The 26392-nt window shown below is 49.8% G+C and overlaps 1 protein-coding gene across 17 annotated transcripts in view; it reads left to right on the plus strand.

Annotated features, from left to right (window-relative positions):
* The window catches only part of RAPGEF1 (Rap guanine nucleotide exchange factor 1), a 122413-nt gene that overhangs the window by 12042 nt on the left and 83979 nt on the right, over positions 1 to 26392 (plus strand). For 2 of the 17 annotated variants that reach the window (XM_084798590.1, XM_084798592.1), the window contains exon 1: positions 11116 to 11448. The exons of 8 other annotated variants lie outside the window; for them this stretch is intronic. In XM_084798590.1, the coding sequence (XP_084654716.1) occupies positions 11385 to 11448 (64 nt within the window). In that variant the 5' untranslated portion in view covers positions 11116 to 11384. Of the gene's footprint in view, positions 1 to 11103; positions 11449 to 26392 lie in introns of those variants that run through there. 7 more of the 17 variants (XM_084798584.1, XM_084798595.1, XM_084798589.1 and 4 more) reach the window with 6 other exon arrangements.

A 26392-nucleotide genomic window follows, 5' to 3' on the forward strand; every position in this document is an offset into this window, starting at 1 on the left:
AGAATTTGACCTTGGTTGGCCATCTAGGTATTATCCAAGGAGCAGGTAAAAGATGGCAGGGGATCAAGAGAAACAACTTAATTTTAAGAAGTTGGACAAAAGATTCAAATAGGCATTTTCTCAGAGAAGCTATGAAAACATGAACAGAAGCCTATGAACTCATGAATATGCACAGAACCATTAATCACCAGGAAACCTTACTCAAAGCACAGTGAGAACACCCCACAGAAGGATGGCTCCTATCAAAAACTCTGGGAGCAACATCTTGGAGAAAGTGAAACCTTAAGTTGGCAGGACATGACGTCTAAGACCAGACAGCGGTTCCTCAGAAGAAGAGTTAGCACACAATACAGAGAGGGGTGCGGAAAGCAGGGCCTTGAAGAACACTCTGCAGGCCGCTCCCACCTCCCCACCCCCCTCAGCCCCCGCAGCAGCATTACTCATTATCCCTAAAGGTAGAGGCAGCTCACATGCCATCCATAGGTGACTGCGTAAACAAGCAGCTTCTCCACGTGGTGGACTATTATTTAACCTGTATAAAAGAAGGGTGGTTTGACATGCTATACACTATGGGTAAACCTGACAGCATCATGCCATGTGGAATGAGAAGAAGAGAAGCAAGTACCATATGCCTTTACTTTCATAGGGTCTTAATTTGGTAAAAATATTGATGAAGCAGAATGGGGCTGGGATTTGTGGCCGATCTGCACACAGCATGGCTCAGGTTATCATTTTAAATATATTTTACCACTCTTATTTTAATGACACTCTACCCCAGATGCCTCAGTTTCAAAACATGCTATGATTATAGAATAGTGTCACCATTTATTTATCTAAATATATTATTTTGTCTTAGGCTGTATCCTTCTACAATAAATTATATCAAAACAGTTTAAAACAGCAGCATGTGGTAGCTGTAATAGTGGCCATGTGTACTGTTGCTTGACAGGCAGTATCTGGGCTGGGAGGGCTACTGGGTGAAAGACCCTCTGCGTACAGTCGCTCCTGTACTGACTGGGTCTGACCCTTGAGGAAGCTGTGTGGTCAGGAAGCCTTTAAGCCAGAACAGATACTAGACCACTGGCAAGGGTCTTGCTACCATGTATCTGAGCCTTTCAGCTCTGGGAGGCCCAGCCCAGCACCTTCCTCAGGGTCAGGCTCTGGGTCAAACTGTATTCCTGTCCTGTTACTCCAAGGCCATCAGAGCCAAGAATGGCCGGCGGAAGTGTCAGGATCTGAATACGCAGCTGGACTTCCTCTGGGTTTGCCATAGTCTGGCACGTGGTACTGGGTGCTGCCAGCAGCTACTGAAGCCTGGATTTCTCCGGGGCTGCATACTGGGCAGTTGCTCCGGGTTTAGAGTGCAGGCAGCCGGCACTCTAAACCTCTGGCTGGGTTCCAAGCTGTTGGCGGCATTCCTAAGAAAATATGACTGGCTCATGGGAGGGGCAGAGGGAGGGGAATCTAGACAGAAGCAAGGCCAAGGCTTCCTCAGAAATTCCAGCCCTCCAGGGCCTGTTGGATGGGCAGCAACTCTGTAGAGCTCCAGTCTGAGATCACCAAGAGTCTCTGGGCCACTGGTGTCATCACAGGTCCCCGTGGACCTGGTCCCAGGTGATAACCAACTGCATGTGTGGACAGCAGCAAATATTTAATTGTTTCCTAACATTTCTCAGGAAACAAAGCCTTTAGCAGAGTGGATTGTAAAACAGCTCACTTGGATTCCAAAGTTAAGCTTTGAGAAAGTATGTATCCAGGACACACTGGAGCCTGATGACGCTTTCTTCCCAAGTGCCTGTTCTGTAGGAACCATGACAGCAGCAGCTTAGGTACCTGCTCAGATCTGGGCTCCCTGCTACTGCAGCTTGGGTGGCCTTGAACTCACAGTCCTCTTGAGTCAACTTCCTTTTATTTTATTTATTTATTTATTTATTTTTATTATTTATTTATGTTGTTTTTTTGTGACAGGGTTCCTCTGTGCAGCTTTGGCTGTCCTGGACTCACTTTGTAGACCAGGCTGGCCTCGAACTCACGCGATCCACCTGCCTCTGCCTCCTGAGTGCTGGCATTAGCCTTGCTTCAACTTCTTGATGCTGGGATCACAGGCAGGTGCCATCATGCCTTACTGAGCAGCATTAGTTCAAGAGTTGGGGTCTGAATCTTTGCTTATCAATGTGCCCCCATTATGGCTTCACAATGAAGAAAACCACTGAGGGCCCCTGCTCATGTGTCCTTGGCAGATGAAGTGTTGACTCCTCCTCTTGGCCTGCTCCTGATTTCCCCAGGGTGACTGTTCCAGTATCCCACCCGTCTCAGCATCCTGGGGCAGATGGAAAATACTGTCACAAATGTGCCTACACAGCTTGTATTGCTGAAGGGCCAGGTTGCTTTGAGAGATAAGTCCCCTTAACATTTAAAAAAAATTATTTGTAGTGGTTTTAATAATATATAGTCCATTGAGTACATTGTACGTGCATGCATGTGTGCATGTATGTGTGTATATATCTGTGCATGTGGAGTGAGAGGACAACGTGAAGGGGTCAGTTCGCTCCTATCATGTGGGTCCTGGAGGTTAAAATCAGGCTGGTTGAATCGTCAGAGCTTCAGTTCGTTGCCCAAGTAACAATGCTGCTGTCTCTCCTGGCAGCATTATTGGGAGGTTATAAGTATGTATCGGTGCTGTCATTCTCCTGCTGGAAGGGCAGCTTCTAACTGCCTAGGTCAGACCCTGCAGCCCTTCCCCTTCCTCTCTATAGGAACAGTGGCTACAGAGTGTGCCCCTCCCCAGCATCACATGGGAATGCACTAGGAGTGGGTGACAGACTGCAGCCCTGATGGTTCAGACAACTGGTCCTGCTGGCACATGGGAGAGCTAAGTGGAAGCCCCTGCCTGGCGCAGAAGCAAAGCCTGGAAATACGGAGAAGTAGCTTGAAACATTCTCCCAAAACCATTGCAGTCTAAAGATGGTTCTGAGAGAGTGAAACGGGTGAGCAAGGCCTGCTTTCCTCAGTAGACCAGAGGAGACCGCAGCAGCTGTCTAATTAGCTCTGACGAGGAGGTGGCTGGGAGTTTAGCCGTTGTGAACAAACTCTGATGGATCTCCCACTTAATGCATAGTGTGCCTTGGGATATCTGCTAATTAATTAGGATGATGTATTAGTCATCATGATAAACAAGACATTTAAAAACTAAGCATCTAGTTTGAACTCAAAGTTTAAATTGCATTTGAAGCCACCCAGCACAGCAGCCCTCTCAGAGTGTGCTGTTGAACACTGACAGCCTTTTTCCTGTCTAGATGCTCCCCAGAAGGCGCTTCCTCCCAGCCCTCTGTGCAGGGTCATCACCCTCTTGAACTTTCCATTTGGACTGTTCTGGGATGAGACCTCTTACCACTTTCTGGGCAGCCTAGTGGGGTTGCTAAACCAGTGGCTCTCAACCTGTGGGGTGTGACCCCTTTGGTAAACCTCTGTCTCTAAAGATATTTACATTACTATTCATAACAGTAGCAAAAATACAGTCATAAAGTAGCAGCAAAATAATTTATGGTGGGAGGACATCACCGCAACATGAAGAACTGTATTAAAGGGTTGAGCATTAGGAAGGTTGAGAACCGCTGCTCAAAACAGAGTCTATCTCCAAATATCTGTTCCAGACCTTCAATTTTCCTGGTCCACAGCCAGGTCTCAGTGGCCTGCTGAGCACTTCTCCATGGATATGGTCTTAGCCTGCTGGGCTGCTATGATGAAATGACTTAACCTTGAGTATATCTTATAAACATCCATCTTGCACAGGCCTAGAGCTGGGGAATTCAAGATCAAAGCCTTGGCAGATTGGGTGTCCAAGGTGCCTTCTTGCTGTGTCCTCATGTGGAAGGAGCCCTGTTCACATGGAAGGGGCCCTGTCTCAAGAAAGAAGTTAGGGGCTGGAGAGATGGCTCAGAGGTTAAGGGCACTTGACTGCTCCTCCAGAGGTCCTGAGTTCAATTCCCAGCCACCACATGGTGACGCACAACCATCTATAATGTGATCTGATACCCTCTTCTGGTGTGCAGGTGTACATGCAGACAGAGCACTGTATAAATAATAATAAATAAATAAATCTTTTTTAAAAAAGAAAGAAAGAAGCTAGAAAAATGTAGTTACTATAACAAAAGTTTTGTTGTATTATGCTGAGGGTCACCACACAAGATTCACACTCTAAATCCCTACCTATGGTCCTAAGCCTCTCTCCCCAAGGCTGCTCACCTGTGTGTTGTATCTTAGCTGAGGGTCAGGTCTGGTCTCTAACAGAAGTCAATGTTTCCAAGCTCAGGACCCTCAGGGCATCTCCCAGATGTGCAGAGCAGAGCACAGTGGGAGTAATGGGGTTCTAGGACTGTGTCTGGCTACCTTGAGTGAGTGATAGCACTGGGTTCTAGTGTCAGTTGCAGCCTTGAGTACAGTGGGAATCGTGACTAAGCTATTTTACATGTCTAAAAGGCAGTTTTACTATGTTCCTTACAGGCAATCATCTCCCTATGCCCACACATGTGGGCTCTGTCCTCACCAGCCAAGCATTTCCTCATGAGATGTTCTGGGATGTACTGGGATACAACTTCATTGTGAATTGGAGATGCATGCCATACATCCTTAAGAGCAAAGCAGATGTGTCTAGACTTTGTGTGCCTCCTCTCAAGCGTCCCATATCATAGCCTGCGCTGGTCCTAAACTCAGAATTCTCCTGCCTTAGCCTCATGAGTTCTGGGACTACAATACTGCCAGGCCTGGGTCCACTGGATCTTGGACTTCATGGCTCAGGCTCAGAAGTCTCAGAGTCTTCCTTGCCTCCTCTGACTATCCTGGATGGTCCATGAGGCTGCGCAGCCTCTGTGCAGTTCCCTTCTAACTGGTGGCTTGGTTTCCATTCTTGTCTCAGAAGTGTCTGATTAGCTTTCAGCTGTTGGAAGGTAGGTTGGACCCACCTTGTGTGCCTGTAGCCACCCAACCTTAGCTCACGCCAGCCTCATGCCTTATCCTCTCCTGATAACTCAGCCTTTGTGCATGCCCTGACTCTGGAAGTGAAGAGAGGCTCAGGGAAGGAGCCAGAGGCTAAGCTTCAGAGGTGCTGGAAGAGGTATTGCGCCTCTCCCAGAGCAGCGTTACCCCAATTGTGGAACTCCCTAAGTGTGCCACTGAGAGTCAGCTGCAGAGGTGAGAAGTGAGCCCTCCACTGGCAAGTAGCATTGGCTGTGAGGGGCTAGGGGCGGAGGAAGGTAGGAGGTGGGGTGGGGGCCAGGCTTCAAAGACCTCTGAATAGCAACGTTTGAGACTTTCTCCCTGGTATTCCGAAAGTAGTGAGAGGGTGAGCAGGATTCTGTATGTGCTTAATAACATCAAAATGTGAGATTATTTCTGTTCACTTTTTAGAACTTCCTTCCAAAGCCAGATGTAATAAAGCATGTCTGTAGTCCTGGAACTTGGGAGGTGGGGGCAGGAGTTCAAGGCTAGTCTGGGCTACATGTTTACAAACAAATAAACAAAACAAAAAGCCTTCCTTCCAATTCAGGCAGAACCGAGGAGCCCAGGCAGGTATCGCCCTCTCTTTCTCCTGGCCTTATAGCTAGACTCAGGTCTTGGCTAGTGAACTGGGGAGGACAGAGGGGCAGCCTCGGGAGGCTGCATGTCTATAGCAGCCACAGGAGGTTCCGCATGGTCCCCATAGTCTACATTGCCAAGAGGTCCCTGAAGACCAGCCACGTCATGGGGTCTGGGATGTGAGGGACCAGGGAATAGCACAACTGTCTCAATGGGAGACCTCCTGCTCTCAGACTGAGCTCACAGTGGCGGGTAGGTACTCTGCAGAAACAAAGCCTGAGCCAGCTGTGCACCACGCTCTCCTGAGACTCAGCCACAGGTTCTCTGCCATCTTGGGAACTGTTTGAGAAGGACATGTGTCACTGCGTGTGGGGGTGGGGCTTAACCCCAGTTAGTGATCTCCCTCACTTCCTCCATGCTGCCCACCCCCACCCCCAACCTGTGGTTTCGGGTGTCAGCTTTCAGTTACTGCTCCAGTACCATGCCAGTCTGCTTGCTGCCTTGCTCCCCACCATGATGCCCATGGACTCTAACTTTCTGAAACTGAGCCTCCAAGTTAATTGCTTTCTTTTATAAGTCACCTTGGTCGTGGTGTTTTGTTACAGCAATAGAAACATAACTAAGACACTCAGGCTCCCCATTTCATTGTAATGATTTGGACAAACTTGATGGTTCTTGACTTTTCCCCCTTTGGTTTTTTGAGACAGGGTTTCTCTGTGTAGCCTTGACTGTCCTGGACTCACTTTGTAGACCAGGCTGGCCTCGAACTCACAGTGATTCGCCTGCCTCTGCCTCCCAAGTGCTGGGATTAAAGGCGTGCGCCACCACCACCCAGCTTGCTTTTTTTTTTTTAATTTACTTATTTTTTATTTATACAGTATTCTGCCTGCATATGAGCCTGTAGGCCAGAAGAGGACACCAGATCTAATTATAGATAGTTGTGAGCCACCATGTTGTTGCTGGGAATTGAACTCAGGACCTTTGGAACAACAGTCAGTGCTCTTAACCTCTGAGCCATCTCTCCAGCCTTGATTCTTGGCTTTTTAGAACCCTTTGAGGTGGTGAAAACCACAACTTCTCTTACCAGAAAAATGCATGGTACGTTCTAACGCATTGGGAAACCTCTCCAGTGCTCTAGCCTATCCAGTGCTCACCACCTCCTCCTGTGCTTTCAGTGCCACACACTATCCCTGCTGTCCATCCTTCAGTTCTTGTCCTTCTGCCTTCTAACTGGATTAGGCGGTGTGCTTCCCCAACATCCCCCTCAGCACAGTAATCAGATGACCTTTGTGTGTGTCAGCTGATGCTTAAGCCTCATCCTGAAGCTGGCCGGTGAGTGTGCAAGTGTCTCAGAAGAGACTCCTGGTGCTTCCTGTGACACACTTCACTCTAGCACCTTTGCCCCTGTGATCCTTTCCTGCTCCATAAGGATGTCAGCAGATGACCCAAAAATTTGGCCCATGACCTCTGCCTCATGTCTTTGATACCTGACCCGTGCTCTGCTCAGCCCTTTGAGCATGTGCAGGACCAGGCTCCCCTGCCCTACCCCCCCCCCCCCATGGAACATTCCCACCAGGCTCGGTGCTTCCTCGTATTGTTGTATTTCTCTCCAGGAGGGAAGTGACCAACATCAGACTTTCCTCCTCCCAGACGTACACACACAAAGCTGGGTGTCAGCTCCTGGGCAACACCCAAGAATCCTGTGCTGTTTCTTTGGCCCTGTGTGGCTACCCACACGGGCACCTCCTGCAGGACCTTCGCTTTCTGAGCCATTTTGATCTCAGCATCCTTGCAGTGAACAATGCCTTGGGCAACCTGAATTTAGGTTTCTTCTCTATCCAGTAGTTCCTGAGGGGAGGGGAGGGGAGGGGAAAGGAGGAATCTCCCCAAAATGTTTCAAACTGTAGGCCACCGAGTTACATTTCTGGCTTATGTTGTTTCCCCCAATCAGACGATCATTCCCATGGCTCAGATTTTGCAAGTGAAGTATTAGTTTGTTGTGTGATGGAAGTGAGTTACTTAGCCCTGCAGCAGAGCGGAGCTGCAAGGGCCAGCCCTGGGTGAGTGGTTTTCTTCCAGTTGTAGCCAAGGCCTGCAACAGTAGCTGTTCTTAATTGAGCGCTGCTGTGTGCCGACACTTTGTAACTTCTTATTTAGCCTGGAGAGCTTGCTTTCGGAGGGTGGCTGGGTGGCTTGATTGTATGCAGCTTACACACAGGAGAAAATAAGGTTTAGAAAGGTTCCCTTTCTGTCTCGCAGTTCACTAGCCAGAAGCACACTAAGACTTTAGACTATGCCGGCTGCCCTCTAAAGCCAGCTTCTGCCACTGCCCTCCTTCCTCTCTGGTCAGGAGGAAACGAGCCTTTTCCTAGGCAAGGATGAAGATTGCGGGATGGATGAGGCTTTCTCAGGAGCTATATAGCTGCCATCCACCCTGGCCTCCCACACCTGTATTGTGAAGGAGGAAGTGGTCTGAGTCTGCTTAGCCTCTGCTCTTCCGAGTATGTGGTTTGGGATTTGTAGCATTGTCACCTTCAAGAAGTAACTGTGATGACTCAAGGCCAAGTTGTCTTGGTGGGGTCAGCATGTAGTCCCCGTGCCTTCTGATGCTTGTGGGACATGGGGAAGCATGGCCTTGCTGGCTTTGGATAGAGCCTTCCCCTTGGTGGCCCTGACTTTTGTTTGCTTTGGGTTTGAGACGCGGTTTCTCCTGTAGGAGTCCTAGCTGGCCTGGACCTTGTGGGATCAGCCTCTTTCCGCCTGTCAAGGGCTGAAATCACAGGCTGGAGCCACCGTGTCCAGCTGTCATTCAGGTTTTGATTCATCTTGTCTGTGAGCATCTCCTGTTGTCTCCCTGCATGGGAAGTGGCAGCCAGTCTTGACTGACAAGCATCATTCCTTTTGGGGTGTTTCTGGGAGTACTTTCTCTGACTTGGCAATTCAGGAGAAACACTTAAAAACAGACTCTTCAGTTCTGTCTCCGTACCCCAGTGGAGACTGCAGGTTTAAGTAATTTGGATGCAGGGCTGCCTCAGAAGCGGTTGAGCTATCAAGTCCTCAAGAAAAATGTGCTCTTGAGAAAGTCTGTTTGCTGACACTAGTGGATGTGTTGCTTGGAATTTGGGTTCATTTGCTCATGGGAACCCTGCCCCAGAGTAACAACTCAGAACTAGCAGGGCAAAACCTGAGCCCCGCTCTGTTTGCATTTTACTGCTGCTGCTACTATTGTTGTTGTTGTTGGTGGTGGTGGTGGTGGTGTGTGTGTGTGTGTGTGTGTGTGTGTGTGTGTGTGGCCTGCACATGCCATGATGGAAGAGCGCATATGCAGCAGCCAAAGGACAACGCTGAGGAGTCAGTTCTCTCCTTCCACCATGGATTTCTGGGGATTAAACTCAGGTCATCAGGCTTTTGTGGCAAGTACTTTGACCTCTTGAAGCATCTCCCCGACCCTGAGCCCAGTGCTGCTCCTGGCATGTTCTGGCTCCGTGAACTATGTGGACCTGTGATAATCAGGTGTCTGCATCAGTGACTTTCTAGACCAGGAGGAGCAGTAATGATATAGGCAACACGACCAGGGCAGAGGCCCTGCGTGGACTCTGGGTGTTTCTGTGTGGCTAACCTGTTCTAATGTGGGGGAACAGGTGGGACTTCTTACTGGTTCAGTCCTTCATGTATCTATGCTCGTCCATGCATTAGTGTTGCAAAGTATGACATATGACAGGATCCTGTCCGGCTGGGCAGCTGCATAAGCTATTTACCAAATGCTGATAAAATAAAAAGGGAAAGATGTTAACATGAAGGTTCTAACCAGAGCCTCTTTGGTGTGTTAGTTTTGGACATACATTATCACATAATGTGGAGGAAGCAAGATCAGGTAATGTATTTGTAGCTGGGACTTCCTTGAGAAAAGATGTTCAGGTGTTTAATGAGAAAGAGACAGATGAAGGGTCAGATGGGTTATCAGGGGAGCTGGGGTTAAACCAATCTTGCTTTTGTTTGTTTGTTTGTTATTTTTGTTTTTGTTTGTTTGTTGTTTTTTGAGACTAGGTTTCTTGGATGTCCTGGACTTTGTAGACCAGGCTGTCCTCGAACTCACATTGACCCGCCTGCCTCTGCCTCCCAAGTGCTGGGATTAAAAGAGTGAGCCACCACGCCTGGCTTTAAACCAGTCTTGACTAACTGGGCTGCACAGGCGTGAGGTTCTGCCCTTGGCTTGTCCAGTATTGCCCTGTGACTTGGGGGGGAGGGGGGTGACGCCTCTGTGGAAACAGGATCCTCCTGCATGCTCTTGCCTGCAGCAACCTTGGAAAGATGAACTGGGTACAGTTTGTTTTGCCAACTTTGGAAGCCCAGACTGTGATTTTCTGAAATGCTTTCTGTATCAGTGGAGGAAATCACAGCACCCGAAGATCTCCTAGAGATGTAGCAAGGCCCTTCGCCATCCTGTGTCATTCAGCACAGCCCTTCTCCAGGGCTGGCTGCAGCAGCGCCAGAGTCATAGAGAACACTAAGCTGTTCTGTGGCTCTAGGGGTCTGCTTTTGTGTGCTATCTTCAAGTGACTTCAGTGTGCTTCCATCCCATGTCACCCAGCTTTACAGAACAGTCTGCTGTGTGCCATTGGCCAACCTGGAGCCAGGCTCCCCATCTGACCTGCTGCAGCTCTAGAGTGTAAGCTTAGGAGACGGTGGTGAGTGACATGGGCCAAGCCTTAAGTGTGTCTAGTCCAGATGATAGCAGAGAAGGTGACTGGTGGTGTGTCCCCTTAGCAGTCAAGGAAACTGAGGCTGCTGGGTTTGAGCTCTGGCTGGACCCAGATCTGGCATTCTTACCCTGACACCCCTTAGCAGCATTTCTAACTCCTACTGTGGGAGCTGAAATAAATTAGACTTGACACCCAACTTGGTCACCCCCACCCCCACCCCCACCCAGGGTTTCTCTGTGTAGCCTTGGCTGTCCTGGAGCTCACTCTGTACACCAGGCTGGCCTTAAACTCAGAGATCCACCTGGCTCTGCCTCCTGGGTGCTGGAATTAAAGGCGTGCACCACCGCACCTGGCCCCACCTTGGTTTTTTTTTTTTCCTTCCTTTTTTCCAGACTTCATGCCCTTATTTTCTTTCGACACACTAGGTGGCATGACACCTTCTCCAGCAAAATTGTTATCCAAACCGAGTGGGGGTTTAGAACTCAGGGTACATACCCTTAAAGGCTGCATTGGCATTTGTTTCTTTAGAACAAAGACATCACTTGCATCCCTTGGAGCCACAGTATTAATTCTCATCAGTCTGTTTCCTCTGACCATGTCATGGGGCTGAAAATGAGACAGACTTTAAATAGAAGGTGTGACGTGGTATGTGGCTTTATGCAAGTTTACTCACTAATGGCCCATTGTGACTTTGAGCTTCTGGATCCCCACCTCCCCAGCCTTGCCCCAGAAAGCTGTAGTGACTGGAGTGCAGCCCCTTCCCAAAGGGCTGCTGTGCTGGGGTGTAGTGACAGGAGGCCAGGGGATAGCTGCTTCAGAGCTGGTTACTGCAGCCCACCGGCAGGGCAGGGCGGTGACAGCCCTTTCTTCTAGTTTCCTCCCTGGGCCTCCAAAGAATTCAAAAGGCTGGAGGCTGAGACCTTTCAGAGTGACAGAGTTCCTGCTTTCCAGAGGGCGTGTCAGCCCTCCTGGGGCCATGCCTGAGGCTGCCGGCTCATGTGGGTTATACCTGAGATGAATCCCCTTTCAGCCAGTGACTTGGTTTCTACCGGCAGTCAGTGAAGATGCCTGGGCTGGGAAAGGAGCTCTGATCAGCCAGCTTTTAGGATGGGCAATGCCGTCGAAAAACAGAAGCCCCTGAGACAAAGCCAGCTGTACCCCTGGAAACAAGGTGAGAAAGCTCTGCCCCCATCCCCCCCCCTTCATAGGTAGCAAGAAGGTAGCCTTATGGGGTGGGGTGGGGGAGGGTGGGGGGGACAGGGCGGTGACCGTAGCCCAGCAGAATCAGTTTGGGAGCCACCTCCCAGATCAGAGCTCAATAATCATAGTCCGTGGCCTTTCTAAGGGCTGAAAGGCACTGTGTAGCTAATGGTTATTTCTGCTCAGGAGCTTCTGTTTCTTTGTTGACATCGTTCTTTTGAGTTCTTTTGTTTGTTTGGGTTTTTTGTTTGTTTGTTGTTTTGTTTTTCAAGACAGGGTTTCTCTGTGTAGCCTTGGCTGCCCTAGACTCACTCTGTAGACCAGACTGGCCTCAAACTCACAGCGATCCGCCTGCCTCTGCCTCCCGAGTGCTGGGATTAAAAGCATGCGCCACCACACCCTGTACTCCCTGTACTGACATCATTCAAATTTTAAAGACCTAATCTATGTCAATATTTTGGAGTTGGAGAATTTTGTGATATTTTTGGTGTAAAGGATGTTATTAAAAGCTTTTAAGCATGTATCATCTCCTAAAGGTGTGTGTGTGTGTGACCATGTCCTGTTTACCTATTTTCAATACTGTGATGAAGGCGGCAACCTCTCAACACCTAGCCTGACTCACAGGCTGCTGTGCAGCTCTGAGGGGAGGAAGTATGGCATTCCTAGCACTGCCACGGTGATGCGAGGCAGCATCTCTGTCTCAGGCACCTGTATCAGTAGTGCTGACCCATCTGGTTAGCAGCTGGCAGGTGTGCCAGAGGTGGCACGTGTAGGACTTGGGGACAGGATCTCACTGGTCAGCCTGTACTTGCCCCAATTTTGCTGTCTCATCGTGTTTCCGCTCCCCAGTGCTGGCTTTCCAGGTGTGCCTCACTCCCAGCCATCTTTCCAGGTCTCCCTAGCAGCTGTAGTCATGCTTGTGTGTCACATCCCTCCCTGTAACTGTGTCTGAGTGTGTGTTTGTGAATGAAGGAGCAACTGGAAAATAGGTGGGATGTTAGTTTGCTGTCAGGGTCTAGCCTTTCTGAGCGGCCCTCAACATTCTTGCATCTGCTGTTTCTTTGAAGAATACTTCCGAGCGGGACTCCACTGGATTTCACTTTAACAAAACGGAATAGGAAGTGAGTAGGGGCTTGTGCTGGGAGCTCATCTTTGTTGGGTGTGGAATCCAATGCTGGGAGCTTGCTAATCAGTTCCCTGTCTCTGAGCCACACCCTCAGGCCCTGTCCTTATCTCCTTGCTACTGAGCAGTGTGGGAGAACACTCTAGGTTTTGCATAGTCGAGCTGGAGTGTTTGCAGAGCTGTGCTGACCGTAATTACCCTGACAGGATTCATCAGAATGATGCTTTTGAAAGTGAGGACTTGCAGATGAGCAAAATAGGAGAAACCTTAACAAGCACCAGGGGCCAGGTGATGGGTCCGCGGTGCGCTTGTTACCCTTAACAGTCCTGGCAGCACAGCCAGGGCCCTCACCCGTACTAGGCAAGTACTTACAAAGCTACATCCCAGCCCTCTAAAGTGTGTTTTTTGCATGTTTAAAATAAAAGCAAGCAGCAACTAGGCTCACTTACCTTTACATGTTTCTTTGGAAATAACTGGGTTATTTACAGACAACATTACAGGAAGGTTTGAGGTCTCAGTGTTCAGTTACTAAAGTGAGAGCAGTTGTAGGGCCGTTGTTGATAGTTCATTCAAGGATACAGGGATGGCAGGCAGAGCGACGGTGACCCGTGCTTTCTAACTCACCTTTTCCCAAGGGCCGATTAGTTTATCTCAGGTACACCCTGGGTCCTAGTTTATCCTCTCAATCTAAAGTCTGTCAGGCCCTTACCTCAGCGCCATTTCTGGTTCTTTGTCAGTGAGGTGATGAGATCCTTGAGGATGCATGGTGGCTCCAGGCAAAGCCACATGGTTGGGGTCTCTGACACAGTAGGAAATGGGTGCATGGATAGGAAATCCAGGGTCCACATTTGCTGCAGCTGGGACAGCTTGTTGCCCTGTGATGGCTGGTACTCTGAGCAGAGCCTTTGCCCAGAGCCTAGGATGGTGTGTGAGGGTCAAGCCTTGTTGCATTCCAAAGGCTATTTGTAAAGAAACCCTGTCTCCCCTTCTGATTGATTTGTTTCCACGTTGTGGGCTGAGAACTTGGAAGTTGAAGGATGTGATGGTGTGTGCATCTTGACTCTGCTGCCCTGCAGGCTCTTCCTTTCTCATATTGGCTCTAGGAAGTCCTGTGTGGGTAGGTACAGTAGCAACTATGAGTCACCATGTGGGTGCTGGGAATTGAACCCAGGTTCTCTGGAAAAACAGCCAGTGCTCCTAACCACTGAGCCACCTCTCTATCCCATCCCCTTCCTAAAATCCCAGCAGCCAGTGCCACTGGGCTAGTGAGTGGACACACTAGTGATGTACATGCTTGTACCCAGCGTGGGTGGTAGCCAGGGAAATCATCACCCTCTGAGGAAGGGCTGACAATGAAAATCTTCATACTAGCTAAGTGGGGCTTGCTATGCTGGGAGAGACTTGGGTCGGCAGAGGGTATACTCAAGGGTAGATTTACAGGTTTGGATTGCAGCCAGCGGAGGTGTTCAGACCTGCGTGCACAGTGGAGACATCTGGTACAGCTGGATGTCCATGTGCCGAGTCATAAGTGTCTGTCGGGAGCACACAAGGCAGAGTCTCCCTCTGACCATTGACCCAGCTTCACATTGCAGGCCTGCTTCCTGTGTCGAAGGGAACGAGTGCTGAGGCCCTTAATATGCAGTAGCTTTAGTACACGTATGCTGCTGGCCGGAAATGCTTGCTATTATATGTTGCTCACTGGAAAGAACCCTGCATTTGCTGGGTCTGTGGGCATAGACCTTAAGTCTACCTTCTCCAGAGCCACCAGCTGTGTGAGTTTGGATAATTCTTTACCGATGTCCTCTTCTCAGAGGGAAGATATGGTGATACTCTTAAAGGACCCTTTGGGGTTAATACCAGTGTCCACGTGCCCTGCTCACTATTGTTATCGTGCAAACTCACAGAATGTTTAGTGCCTGCGTTAGTACCCAGGAGATTCAATTTTCCCTTACTGGGTACTGGTTTTGTTTTGTTTTTCTCTAGTTACACATGGCTAAGAGCATGACTTTGAACCATGGTGCCAGGGTTGAATTCCTTCATTTTCCAGTTATTTGGGGGCCAACTACAAAGAATGTGCCTTTTACTTTAGATGAAATAATCTTACATTATTTGTTATCCCGTCCATCTCCTGGTGCTGGTGGGAACCCAGGGCTGTGTGCATGGTATGCATGTACCCTGCCCTGAGCTACACCCTCATCAAGGATGCTACATTGTTAAGGAAAACAGTGGGGGCAGTGGTAAATACAGAAGAAAACATGTGTTCAGTTCCTACAGTACCTAAGGCCTTGCAAGAGGACAGAAGCCTTAGCTGTTGCTATTGTTTTGAGATCCCTGCACATGCACACGCATCCCTGGCTTTTATAGTCACAAGCCTGTGTGTAATTTCTCCCTTTGACGTCAGGCTGCTGTATGGCCCCAGAGCTCCTGTAATGGTGGTGGCAGGTCATCCTGTTACTGTTGCAGTTCTAAATCAGCCATCTGCTGTTGAATACTGAAGCTGCCATTTGGCTGCAGCAGGTGGGGCAACATTGAGGCGCTCCAGGACTAGCTGAGTGATGCTGTTTCCTCAGGCTAGGTTCCCACAGTCACTAACACCAAGCCAGGAGCGTAGGAGCCGTTTCCTCAAAGGGGAGGTGTCTGTTACCATCCTCACAAGCAAGACATAAGTTCCCCAGTCGGCGGCGAGCACATCAGCATCCCAAGTCTCATCTGCTGGAGATTTTCTTCGGAAATGTCAGCTGTACTTGTGTGCCTCATTGATGGGTCATCTGAGGAGAGGAGGTCCAGGGCCATCAGCAGCAGTGTGAAGAAACTGTTAGAACGTTCTAGTTTCCCACAGCTTTTTGCTCTGGGCTTTCCCTGGTTATATGTAAGTGCCAAGTTTCAGGGAAAGAGGAACGAAGCTTATTTAAGAATGCTCATTTATTGTCGTCACTTTTCGTCTTCTGTCTCCCAGAGAGTATTGATTATTTAGAAAATATTCTCTTGCCAGGTGGTGGTGGCGCACGCCTTTAATCCCAGCACTCAGGAGGCAGAGGCAGGCAGATCTCTGTGAGTTTGAGGCCAGCCTGGTCTACAGAGTGAGTTCCAGGACAGCCAGGGCTACATAGAGAAATCCTGTCTTGAGAAACAAAATCAATCAATTAATTAATTATTCTCTTTGTGGGAGATGTGGAATGAGCCAAGGAGTCCTGACATTGCTAGTGTTAGTGTTAGGCTGGCTGCAAGTCGAACAACCCAACTTGTCCTTTTCCCAGCTGTTGATAAGTGATGAGGGGCCAGTTCTGCACCGCTGAAATAAATCAGTGAGGTATGATTACACACATCAGGAGTCCCAGACAGGAAGCTGAGGCGGGAGGGTCCTGAGTTGAAGGCCAGTCTGTGCTACTTATTGAGACCTGGCCTATAAATAAACACATCTGAAACAATTGGCTGTGGTGCTCTTAATTAGCTGGTCACAGAGCAGTTTGGACCAGCATATGCAGTACCTCAGAATGTGAGTAAATGTGATGGGTGAGGAGGGTCTAGTTGAGGGTCCAAGCCGTGTCTGGTAATACCACAAGGAGGTTCATGACGAGAGGAAAGCCTTTAATAACAGAAGGTTACATAGCGTGCTTTGAAGTCACATGTCTTGGGCTAGAAGAGTAAAAGTCTTCTAAAATGATTACCTAACTTTAGCAGTGGAGGAACCAAGGTGGGATGTGAGATGTCGCAGCGTGTACCTTCCATTCCCTCTGTTGTAACAGGGACGGGATGACATGTGCAGGACTGATAGTGCATCTTCCTATTTACATGTTACATGCATAAACATTCTATACCATGTAACACATTTTATATGTAGAGTGTGATGTCTATAAAGTACAATGTACAGCATGTGCCACATGTACCATATGTGCTACAGGACAGTAGCATCTGTCGCAGGGACCAGTGGCTGCCAGGAGGTAAGTATTAGGCAATGCCAGCGACTTCTGCTTGTACACAGTTGGCGTATAACTTGAACCTTGTATAAATTGGTTTTTTTATTCAGCAGAGGTCAGTTATGGGGAATGGAAACTGTAAGTGTGAAGGGACTTTTCTCGTGAGAAGTGTGGGTGTTGCTTTGGGTGTGGGTAAGAAAAGGGAAGGAAACTTGGCTCTGTCATCAGATAGCTCCAAATTTAGAACAATGTCCGTCCTGAGCCACTGGCTGTAGAGTGTGCTTCACCCTGGGAACATGCGTAAAGTATATTTCCGGCTTTCGAGATTTCTTTCCCAGCTGTATAGAAGGCTGTTGCCATTATCCACTGTGATAGCAGTGGCCATCAGCCACCCGCAGTCTCCCACTAGGCTCCAGGAGCTGAAGCTGAGAAGTCCGTTCATCGGGTTACCGTCTATAAATACAAAGACCAGGTGGTATTTTAGAAGAAAAGAAATCAAGACCATTATGTCGGTGTTTATATAAACATTTAAAAATATGAAGAGCATTCCCTGGTCGCAGGCTGCTGCTGGAGTTCTGGAGGACAGGCAGTTTACCAACCCCTGACCTCCAGAGTGTCTTGGTTTGGATGTTTCCTGTGGTCATTGCTCCTCTGGGAGTCAGCAGCCCCTCACCCACATAGGAGCTAGAGGAATCTTGTTAATTCCAGGCTGGAGGGGGACCTGACCCTACACACCCAAGCTTTTGTGGTCAGGAGGAGGGGACCCAGACTACAGGCTTTGGTGTCTCCTTTGCCATTGAATGGGCTGGGTACTAAGTCCGGTGGAATCATCTTCCCTGCAATTGTTCTAGCCAAAGTAAAATGTTTTCAGTGTGTGGGGGGGAGAAACACATCTATTTCATTATTCTCATTACAGAATAATGGATAGCCATGGAATGTGTGACACAGGCACTGTCCTAGGCTCAGGGGATGACTAAAGAAAATGCAACCATTGCTGCCCCCTGGAGTCTACAAGCCCACAAACAAGCTAGGGAAAGGGTGTCTCTTGGGTGCAGGTGTCCTGTACATGGCAGAGAAGGTCCAAGGATGCTCTGTGCTTAGGGAGTGTGAGTTTTCTATAGAAGGAAAAAGGTGGATGCCCTACACTAAGAGAGCCCAGGTGTTGTGGATAGCCATGCTAGAATGCTCTAGAAGGAACAGCCTGAGGCTCTTAAAATGGGAACCCAGGAGCATCCTGGGACAAGCCAGACTGCAGAGTGACAGCATATGAGGCCATGGAGACAATTGCAGAGGTGTTAGAGTAGAGCTTTGGGGACAGGAAGAGCTTGGTGGGGACTTGAAAGAGGGAAGCAGCAAGGCTAGCTCCAGAGTCGCTGCCTGTGCATCTGCTGGGACAGAGTGAGGAGGGAAGCAGCAAGGCTAGCTCCAGAGTCGCTGCCTGTGCATCTGCTGGGACAGACAGAGTGAGGAGGGAAGCAGCAAGGCTAACTCCAGAGTCGCTGCCTGTGCATCTGCTGGGACAGAGTGAGGAGGGAAGCAGCAAGGCTAGCTCCAGAGTCGCTGCCTGTGCATCTGCTGGGACAGAGTGAGGAGGGAAGCAGCAAGGCTAGCTCCAGAGTCGCTGCCTGTTCATCTGCTGGGACAGACAGAGTGAGGAGGGAAGCAGCAAGGCTAGCTCCAGAGTCGCTGCCTGTGCATCTGCTGGGACAGACAGAGTGAGGAGGGAAGCAGCAAGGCTAGCTCCAGAGTCGCTGCCTGTGCATCTGCTGGGACAGAGTGAGGAGGGAAGCAGCAAGGCTAACTCCAGAGTCGCTGCCTGTTCATCTGCTGGGACAGACAGAGTGAGGAGGGAAGCAGCAAGGCTAGCTCCAGAGTCGCTGCCTGTGCATCTGCTGGGACAGACAGAGTGAGGAGGGAAGCAGCAAGGCTAACTCCAGAGTCGCTGCCTGTGCATCTGCTGGGACAGAGTGAGGAGGGAAGCAGCAAGGCTAGCTCCAGAGTCGCTGCCTGTGCATCTGCTGGGACAGAGTGAGGAGGCTAGAGGAGCCAGGTATGGGGACTGGCGGATGCTGAGCTGAGTTTGAGATGTTTGTAAAAAATCTAGGAGGTAGCCATTAGCCTGTTGAATGTAAGAATGTAGGTTCACAGCTAAGGAGAGGGCTAAGTGACTAAGAATGCTTGCTATGTAGACAGAAGGACCTGAGTTCAAATCCCGAGCACCCGTATAAAAAGCCAGGTGTAGCTATGCTCACACTAGTTACCCAGCATTGTGAGGACAAGTGGCAGGATGATGGTTGGGGCTCGCCAGCTGCCTTGGTAGCTCCAGGTTCAGTGAGAGCCCTTGTCTGGGGAGTAACGCCGAGAGCGATGGAATGGTCCACTGGGCCTCCTGCTCTGGCCTCTGGAAGCATTCTCACATGTGCACATATGTTACACACACACACACACACACACCTATATCTTTCAGTCAAAACCCAAGACTGGGGTTCAGGAAAGAGTTGGCTCTTTGAAAGTTGTCATCAGGTAGACAGGCTTCTCTGAGAATTAAGTTGGAGAAGGTGGAGGCCGAGACAAGAACTACAGAGCCTCCAGCATTAAATAGGGTGGTAGAACCCAGGTAACACTTAGAAGGCTCCTGAGAAGGGGGGGGCAGGGGGCGGGGATGGAAGCCTAGTGTGGAAAGTGCTGCTGTGGAGGGAGGGTGCTGAGGTGCCAGGTGAAGCTGACTCGAGCTCTGGTGCCTAAGGACTGCGACTTGACTACATGACCTGGCACCTTGGCAGTCACTGGGGCCGTGCCAAGTAGCCCCCATGGAAATTGAAGATACGAAGGTGAAGGGAGTCCCAGCAAGGAGGTAGCTACTAGAAGAAGCATGCACAGTTTTTCCAGAAGCTTCACTGCACAGAGCAAAGAAATAGCAGTTGTTGAGGGGAGGGTGGTCCAAGGGAAACCCTGAAGAGTGAGGTGGTAGTGCGGCTGAGCTCTGCAGCAGGAAAGGAAAGGTAGCTGGACGAAGCAGTTGCTAATTGTAGCTTCACCCCGCGGACCCGCTCCTTAAGGCTGCCGTCGCCTTTCACCTGCTGACTGAAATAACTAACATCCGGCCTGTGCTTCTGCAGCTGCCTTCAGGCTGCGCTGCCAGCTCCTGAGAGGAGATTGTGAACTCACCTTGCCGAGGTGTGTGGGTGCAAGGATGGGAGTGCTTTGGGTTACTTCTGCATACCAGGGACTGTGCTGCTACATTTGATCCTTCCGGGTCCTGGTGTGGTGTACCGCCTCCCAGCACTCAGGAAGCAGAAGCAAAGGCAGGCGGAGCTCTGTGAGTTCGAGGCCAGCCTGGTCTACAAAGTGAGTCCAGGACAGCCAAGGCTACACAGAGAAACCCTGTCTCGGAAAACCAAAAACCAAACCAAAACAAAACATTTGAGCCTTCTTGGAACTCTCCGGTCACAATGTTAGCCTCAGATCACAGATAGAGCCTGGTCTTCAGTGTGTGAATCCTTTCCTTTCCTTTCCATGGTGCCTGTCTCCTTTGGAGTAGATGACTAATGTTTTGGAAGTTGTCTCGTCCAGGACATTGATCTGGAGTGTTGATGACCGCGCTTTGGCCTGCCTATGGCACTACATAGGACTGGGCAGCTGTCCTTGTCAGGGCTGTGTCAGGCCGCTGTAGTGTGTCTAGTTAGGGCTTATGTCCTTATTTCTGCTCTCAGCTATTCCCTTGCTTTTCCTTTGTCGGCTGACTCACCTAGGGAGCCTCCTCCAGCTTCCTCGCTCACTGGAGGTCTCCTGTCTGGCCTTACCCTGTCTCATTCCTGTGTCTTTCTTTTTGCCCCTTTGCATGTAGGCTGAGAGTAACCTTCTCTGCTGTGGCCCTCATTGTAAAACTCATGTGATTGACTCCCCATCTGCTCAGCACACTGGATTTCAAGCTTCCCAAGTGCAGAATCCAGAAGGTGGGGTGTGTGCAGTGGCATCTGGGAACTTTGGCTCCTTCCCTGCAGGTATATCCTTGGGCAAGCCATTTCCCCTCAGCTTCTGGACCATAAGAAGGTGCTGATGGGGCTGTGTCATAGGCCACGCAGAGTGGGAAGGCTGCAGCGTCCACACCTAGGGCTGCTCTCTTGCAGCAGCTACACTATGCCCGCATCTTGACTTCCGCATCTCCTGTGTCCAGCTGGGTGTCCCGCCACTTAGAGCAGCACCTACCTCATCCTATTAGGAAAGCATCTGGGGAGGTGACTGGGGAGGGCTCGCTATTCAGTCTCTGGAAAACAGATCTCAGTGCAAACATGTCAACTACTCTCTCTCTCTGGGCAAAGGGAGCTGATCAGTAGGTTTTGTCAGGCTGCAGGACCCTTTAGTTCAGCCTGTGTGTGGAGCTGAAGAGCTTTGCCCTCCTTGGAGGGAGAGCCAGGGACTGGGTCCTGAGGGTGCTCTGCTCTGGCCTGCCCTGCTGTGAGCCAGCTTGTGCTGGGGCTGAGAGGTGCTCTCTCTTCCGTAGGTCACCAGCAGTCACAGTAAGTCCCCTGCTACTAACTTACTCGTCAGCCTGGCTTCCTGCATCTGTAGAGAGAGAAGCAGCTGAGATTTCCCCAGGAGTGTGAGAGAGTGAGTAGGAGCCAGTGCTTACAGTGCTTGCCCTGGGGCCGGCTCTGACTGCAGTTACTTTATAGGCTTCGTGTTTGAAATTAGTCTATCACGTACACCTCACTGTTTATTTTGTGTCAGGTGGGGGGCTGGGGATGTCTTGTCACAGCACCTGTGTGGGTGCCAGAGGACAGATTGCCAGAGTCGGTTCTCTTCTTATGCTGTTTGTTTCCCGGCAATCACTCTCATGTCTTCCAGCTTGAACCAAAAGCCTTACCTGCTGAGACCCTCTCCCTAGGTTTCACAGGTTGCCTTTTTTGTTGTAAATCCTGTTAAGAGCCCTCGCACTTTCACCGCTGCTCCTTACACAATTGCCCTTGTGTTTCTTCCTCACTTTCCCCAAGTTTGTATTAGCAGACACGCTGAGGCCTTCGAGGGCTTCCTTTCTGCCAGCCTGTGCAGAGATGTGTGTTGCTTGGTGTCTGCCTTTAGTTTCCAAGCTACAGTTTGCGGCTTGCTGTTTGCTAAGGTGCTTGCTTAGGATCCAGCTCTCAGTTGGAGCATAGGGGAGCATCATGGAGTTACAGCCCCCTGGACCCGGAGCCATGTGTAACACAGTTCACATCAGAGTCCTCAGGATGGGGCCACTGTCATGTATACTTCTTTATTCTTTTTATGTCCCCTTAAAATGCCAACACCTAAGCAGCTTTGCTGGTGCACATGAGAGTAGAGGCAGCAGAGCTGTAAGTTGGAAGCTGGCCTGGCCTATGTAAAGACCCTTTTTTACTAGACCTGAATTAATTAATTATTTGCTTATTTGGTTTTTCGAGACAGGGTTTCTCTGTGTAGCCTTGGCTGTCCTGGCACTCTGTAGACCAGGCTGGCCTTAAACTCACAAAGATCTACCTGCCTCTGTCTCCTGAGTGCTGGGATTATAGGTGTGTACCACCTTGTCCGGTTTTTTCTGTCTACCTTTTTTTTTTTTTTTTTTGGTTTTTCGAGACAGGATCTCTCTGTGTTATCTTTGGCTGTCCTGGACTCGCTTTGCAGACAAGGCTGACCTTGGACTCATATTGATCCACCTGCCTCTGCTTCCTGAGTGCTGAGATTAAAGGTGTGTACCACCACCACATCCAGCCTAGGCCTGAATTCTTTTTTTTTTTTTTTTTTTTTTTTTTTTTTTTTGGTTTTTTGAGACAGGGTTTCTTTGTGTAGCCTTGGCCATCCTGGACTCACTTTGTAGACCAGGCTGGCCTCGAACTCACAGCGATCTGCCTGCCTCTGCCTCCCGAGTGCTGGGATTAAAGGCGTGCGCCACCACGCCCAGCTCCTAGACCTGAATTCTTAAGGAAGGAAGGAAGGAGAGAGAGAAAAGGGGGGGGGAGCAAAAGAAAGAAAGAGAAGGAAGAAAGGAAGGAAGGGGGAAAAAGCCAGGGCACAGTGTTGCACACCTGTAATCCCAGCACTCAGCAAAGGCAGGCCGATCTGTGTAAGTTCAAGGACAGCCAAGGCTACACAGAGAAACCCTCTCTCAAACAAACAAACAAACAAATAAAAACATTGATTTGCATGAGCTGACCCCTCTGGATCAGGCTTGGCCTCTATATCCGGTGGAGTCTTGCAAGCCTCTGCCTTCCTTCTCTTCTGAATACTATGTTGGGGGTTCACCATGCTGTGGGCATCTAAGGCTTCCTGACCAACACACACCAGGAGCTGAGCTGCTGCTCCTGCCCTCCTCCCCCACAGCCTCTGGAGAGCCTGAGTCCAGGCAGAGGGACAAGCTGACCTAAAGAAAACATGCCTGCCTGTGAGGCAGTGAGAGCATCCTCAGCAGGCTGGGAGCACTGAGGTCTAGAGAACGGTGCTTGTCTGGGAGTGTAAACTCCTTTTGCCATAGTTGTTTCAATGTGAAATGCCTTTGTGAGGCAGCTACAGGTGGGGTGTGGTGGGGTGCAGTATGGACAGTGGACAAGTCCTTTCATGTCCCCAGTAAAGCTCCTCAAGGTCAGGATCTGGGGTCCAAGACCTACTTCAATAGAACTTGCTCCCCACCTATTCTGAGCTCTGCTGGTCGGCATCAGGGAGCTACTGTAATACAGAACGGTGCTCACTTCTGTGAGACATGGGACTCTATACAGACACCAGTGAGCACCAGATGGCCTTGTTTTTCTCCAGGTTTTTTTTCCCAGAGGTCCCCTGCCCTTGCTGGCTGATCCCTTGGGCAGGTAGCCATTGACCTATGTAATGGCTTTAGGAAGACGAGCCAGACCAGTTAGTTTTAAGTCGGGAGTTTTAAAGAGGCATTGTGATCCTTGGTGGACATCTGAGCTGAAGGCTGCTGCAGGATAGGAGCCAGGCGGCCAAGAGGTGCCTTCAAGTCAAGGCAGCAGTATTCAGATGTACTTGCATGTGTCTGTGTGACAGGTGTTGAGTGTGTGCTTGCATGTGTCTGTGTGACAGGTGTTGAGTGTGTGCTCACTGCATACCAGGAGGATGTGCTTGCATGTGTCTGTGTGACAGGTGTTGAGTGTGTGCTTGCATGTGTCTGTGTGACAGGTGTTGAGTGTGTACTCACTGCATACCAGGAGGATGTGCTTGCATGTGTCTGTGTGACAGGTGTTGAGTGTGTGCTCGCTGCATACCAGGAGGATGTGCTTGCATGTGTCTGTGTGACAGGTGTTGAGTGTGTGCTCGCTGCATACCAGGAGGAGCTGTCGCACTGTGCCCATCTAGAGTGGCAACATAGGCCGTAAGCATTGTTCACTAGTGACTTACACGTAAAATATAGGAAAAGGTGGTAAGTGCCATGGACGCAGGAGTCCCAGTTTACAGTTAAATAAGGCTGTAGTCAGTTGGAGGAGCTAGCTAAGTGGACTTCTACAGCATTCTAGGCACGAGGATGAGGGAGATTTTCCAAGGAATGGCAGGGAAGTGGGTGTGGTGGATCAGAGTGGGCAAGATCTCATTGGCTTTGAAAGATAAGCAAAGGCTTTGACATATGGCGCAGGAGACAGTGGCATTGCAGGATTGAACAAAGCGGCAAATCTTTTTTCTTTTTATGCAGTGCTAGAGATAGAGCCCAGAACCCTGCAAGTGCTAGATATGTGATCTGCCAATGAGCTTTAAGGGGAGCACTCTTGATTGAGTGTACAGTGGGGGCCGGAGCAGCTGGACCCTTGTGCTGGTACAGTGACACAGATTGGAAAGAGATGCTGGGCATGTGGCTGCATCTAAGCAGGACTTGGAAGTTAGAGCCAACAGTGTTTCCTCATGGATTGGATGTGGGCTTGGGAGTAAAAAGAAGTGCCAAGGATGGATGAGGCTTCTAAACTGCACATAGCACAAGGGTGCAGCTGCCGTGGGCTCAGGTTGGGAAGACTGTTGGGAGGAGACCAGCCTGTCACCTTTGTCCTAATCTGTTGGGAGTATCTGTAAGATGCCCCACACCAATGCTGATGGTCAGATGCATGAGATCTGGGCAGGAGAGGTGATGAAGGAACACTGGCATAGACTATCTTTAGAGCCACAGCATGGATGCACTCCTACAGAGGAGTCTCCAGCGTAGCAGAGCCCAGGACAGAGCCAGTGAGAGTGAGGTGGGCACTGGTTTGAAGGCCACAGGTTCCGTCTGGCCCTTCCTGCCCTCTTCTGGGCACCTCTCTGTGGTTCCCAAGGGCTCCTTACATTCTTACTTCCAGTCTTTCTCTGTCCTTAAGCAAGGCCTTGGGTTTTCATTCTTTGCTGCCAAAAGAGCCATGGCTAGGGCAGTGGTGTCTTCCATCTTCACAGGCAGGGGCCACCAGTGTTTTCCTGGCTTTCCAGATAGCTTGGCATTCTGCTCCAGTGGGACTCACTGCCCTTTAAGAGGAGCTGCTGGCCTCACCTGCTGTGGTGTTTGGTGTACTTGTATATTTTAGATGGTCCCAGACGTGAGAGATTGAATAAGGCTTCGTAATGAGACACAATGCAGTGACAGGAAGCAAGGCATTGAGCGGTAGTTCATTAGCTAATTTAGGTCCTTGTTTCATTTTTACCTAAGGGACAGTGCTATCAGGCAGAAACCTGAGCCCCTTGTCTGAACCACAGGACCCAGAATCAACTGTGCCTCCTTTATCAAATCTTCTGGGCATGACACATGGTTGGTGTTGTGATGCATTGAGAAATCACTATGATTCACTATTTCAGTAGATGCTCTAGGGCAGCAGTTCTCGGCCAGTGGGTCCTGCCACCTCTGGGGTCAAACACATTCACAGGGGTCACTTAAGAACATCAGAAAACACAGATATTAACATTACATTTCATCACAGTAGTGAAATTATAATTATGAAGTAGCATCAAAAATAATTTTATGGTTCAGGGTCACCACAACTTGGGGAACTTTATTAAAGGGTCACAGCGTCAGGAAGGTTGACACCACCATTCTAGAGTCTTAGGGGAGCCAGGCTGAGAAGTGGGAACAGCTAGGATGGTACATAATTATAGACCAGTCAACACCATGAAAGACCAGAGCTCACATCTGAAGGCCAAGTCACAGTTAACTAGGTGAAGGGTCAGCTGGGCCCCTGGGAGGGAGGAGGTGACACTTGGAGGAGGAGGAAATCCTCCTATATACTCACGCCCTGTGAGGTGGCGCTGTGGTGGCTTGTCTTCCCGGCAGCCTTGCGCTTAGGGGCTGTCAAGCTGAGCAGTCTTGAAGTGTTCTGAGTGACATGTGTACGTACTGAGAGACTGGACTGGTGATTTGAGGAGCTGGCAGGAGCATTCTGGCATGCGAGAAAGTGCAGGAAGTCAGTCACTCATGGAATTCACAGGTTGAGTTCCATTGCAGACAGTTCCTGACAGGGCTAGTGGGACAGAGTCCCTGCGTAGATAGAAGCAGGATGAAGGTAGGTGGATCTGGCTTGAACAGGGTTTGTGCAGGGCCTAAATTTTGCCCAATTTATTGGCTCTTAGGGTGGTTGCCAGCCACTGAGATGTGGACTAGTAGAGGAGCCAGGTTGCTATCTGGTTTATCTATAACACTGGACCCGGTTCTTGGAGGACTTCATCCGTTCTCATCACCACGGGCATTCGGACCGCTGTCCGTAGGCATTCACATGCACGAAACAACAGTTCTTCCTCAGAGTCCTTAACACACAGGGCGTGCGGTTTTTAACGGGTGTAACTTGATGAGACAGTGTGTCCAGGCCACCTAGAAAGCTCTCTCTTGCTGGCCCCGCATCTCTGCACATCCCCTCCAGGCAGCTGTGCCCCACGAGGGAACTACACAGACTGACTAAGGAGCT

This window comes from Acomys minous (assembly GCF_964271855.1).
Source record: "Acomys minous genome assembly, chromosome: 10".
Classification (NCBI taxonomy): Eukaryota; Metazoa; Chordata; class Mammalia; order Rodentia; family Muridae; genus Acomys; species Acomys minous.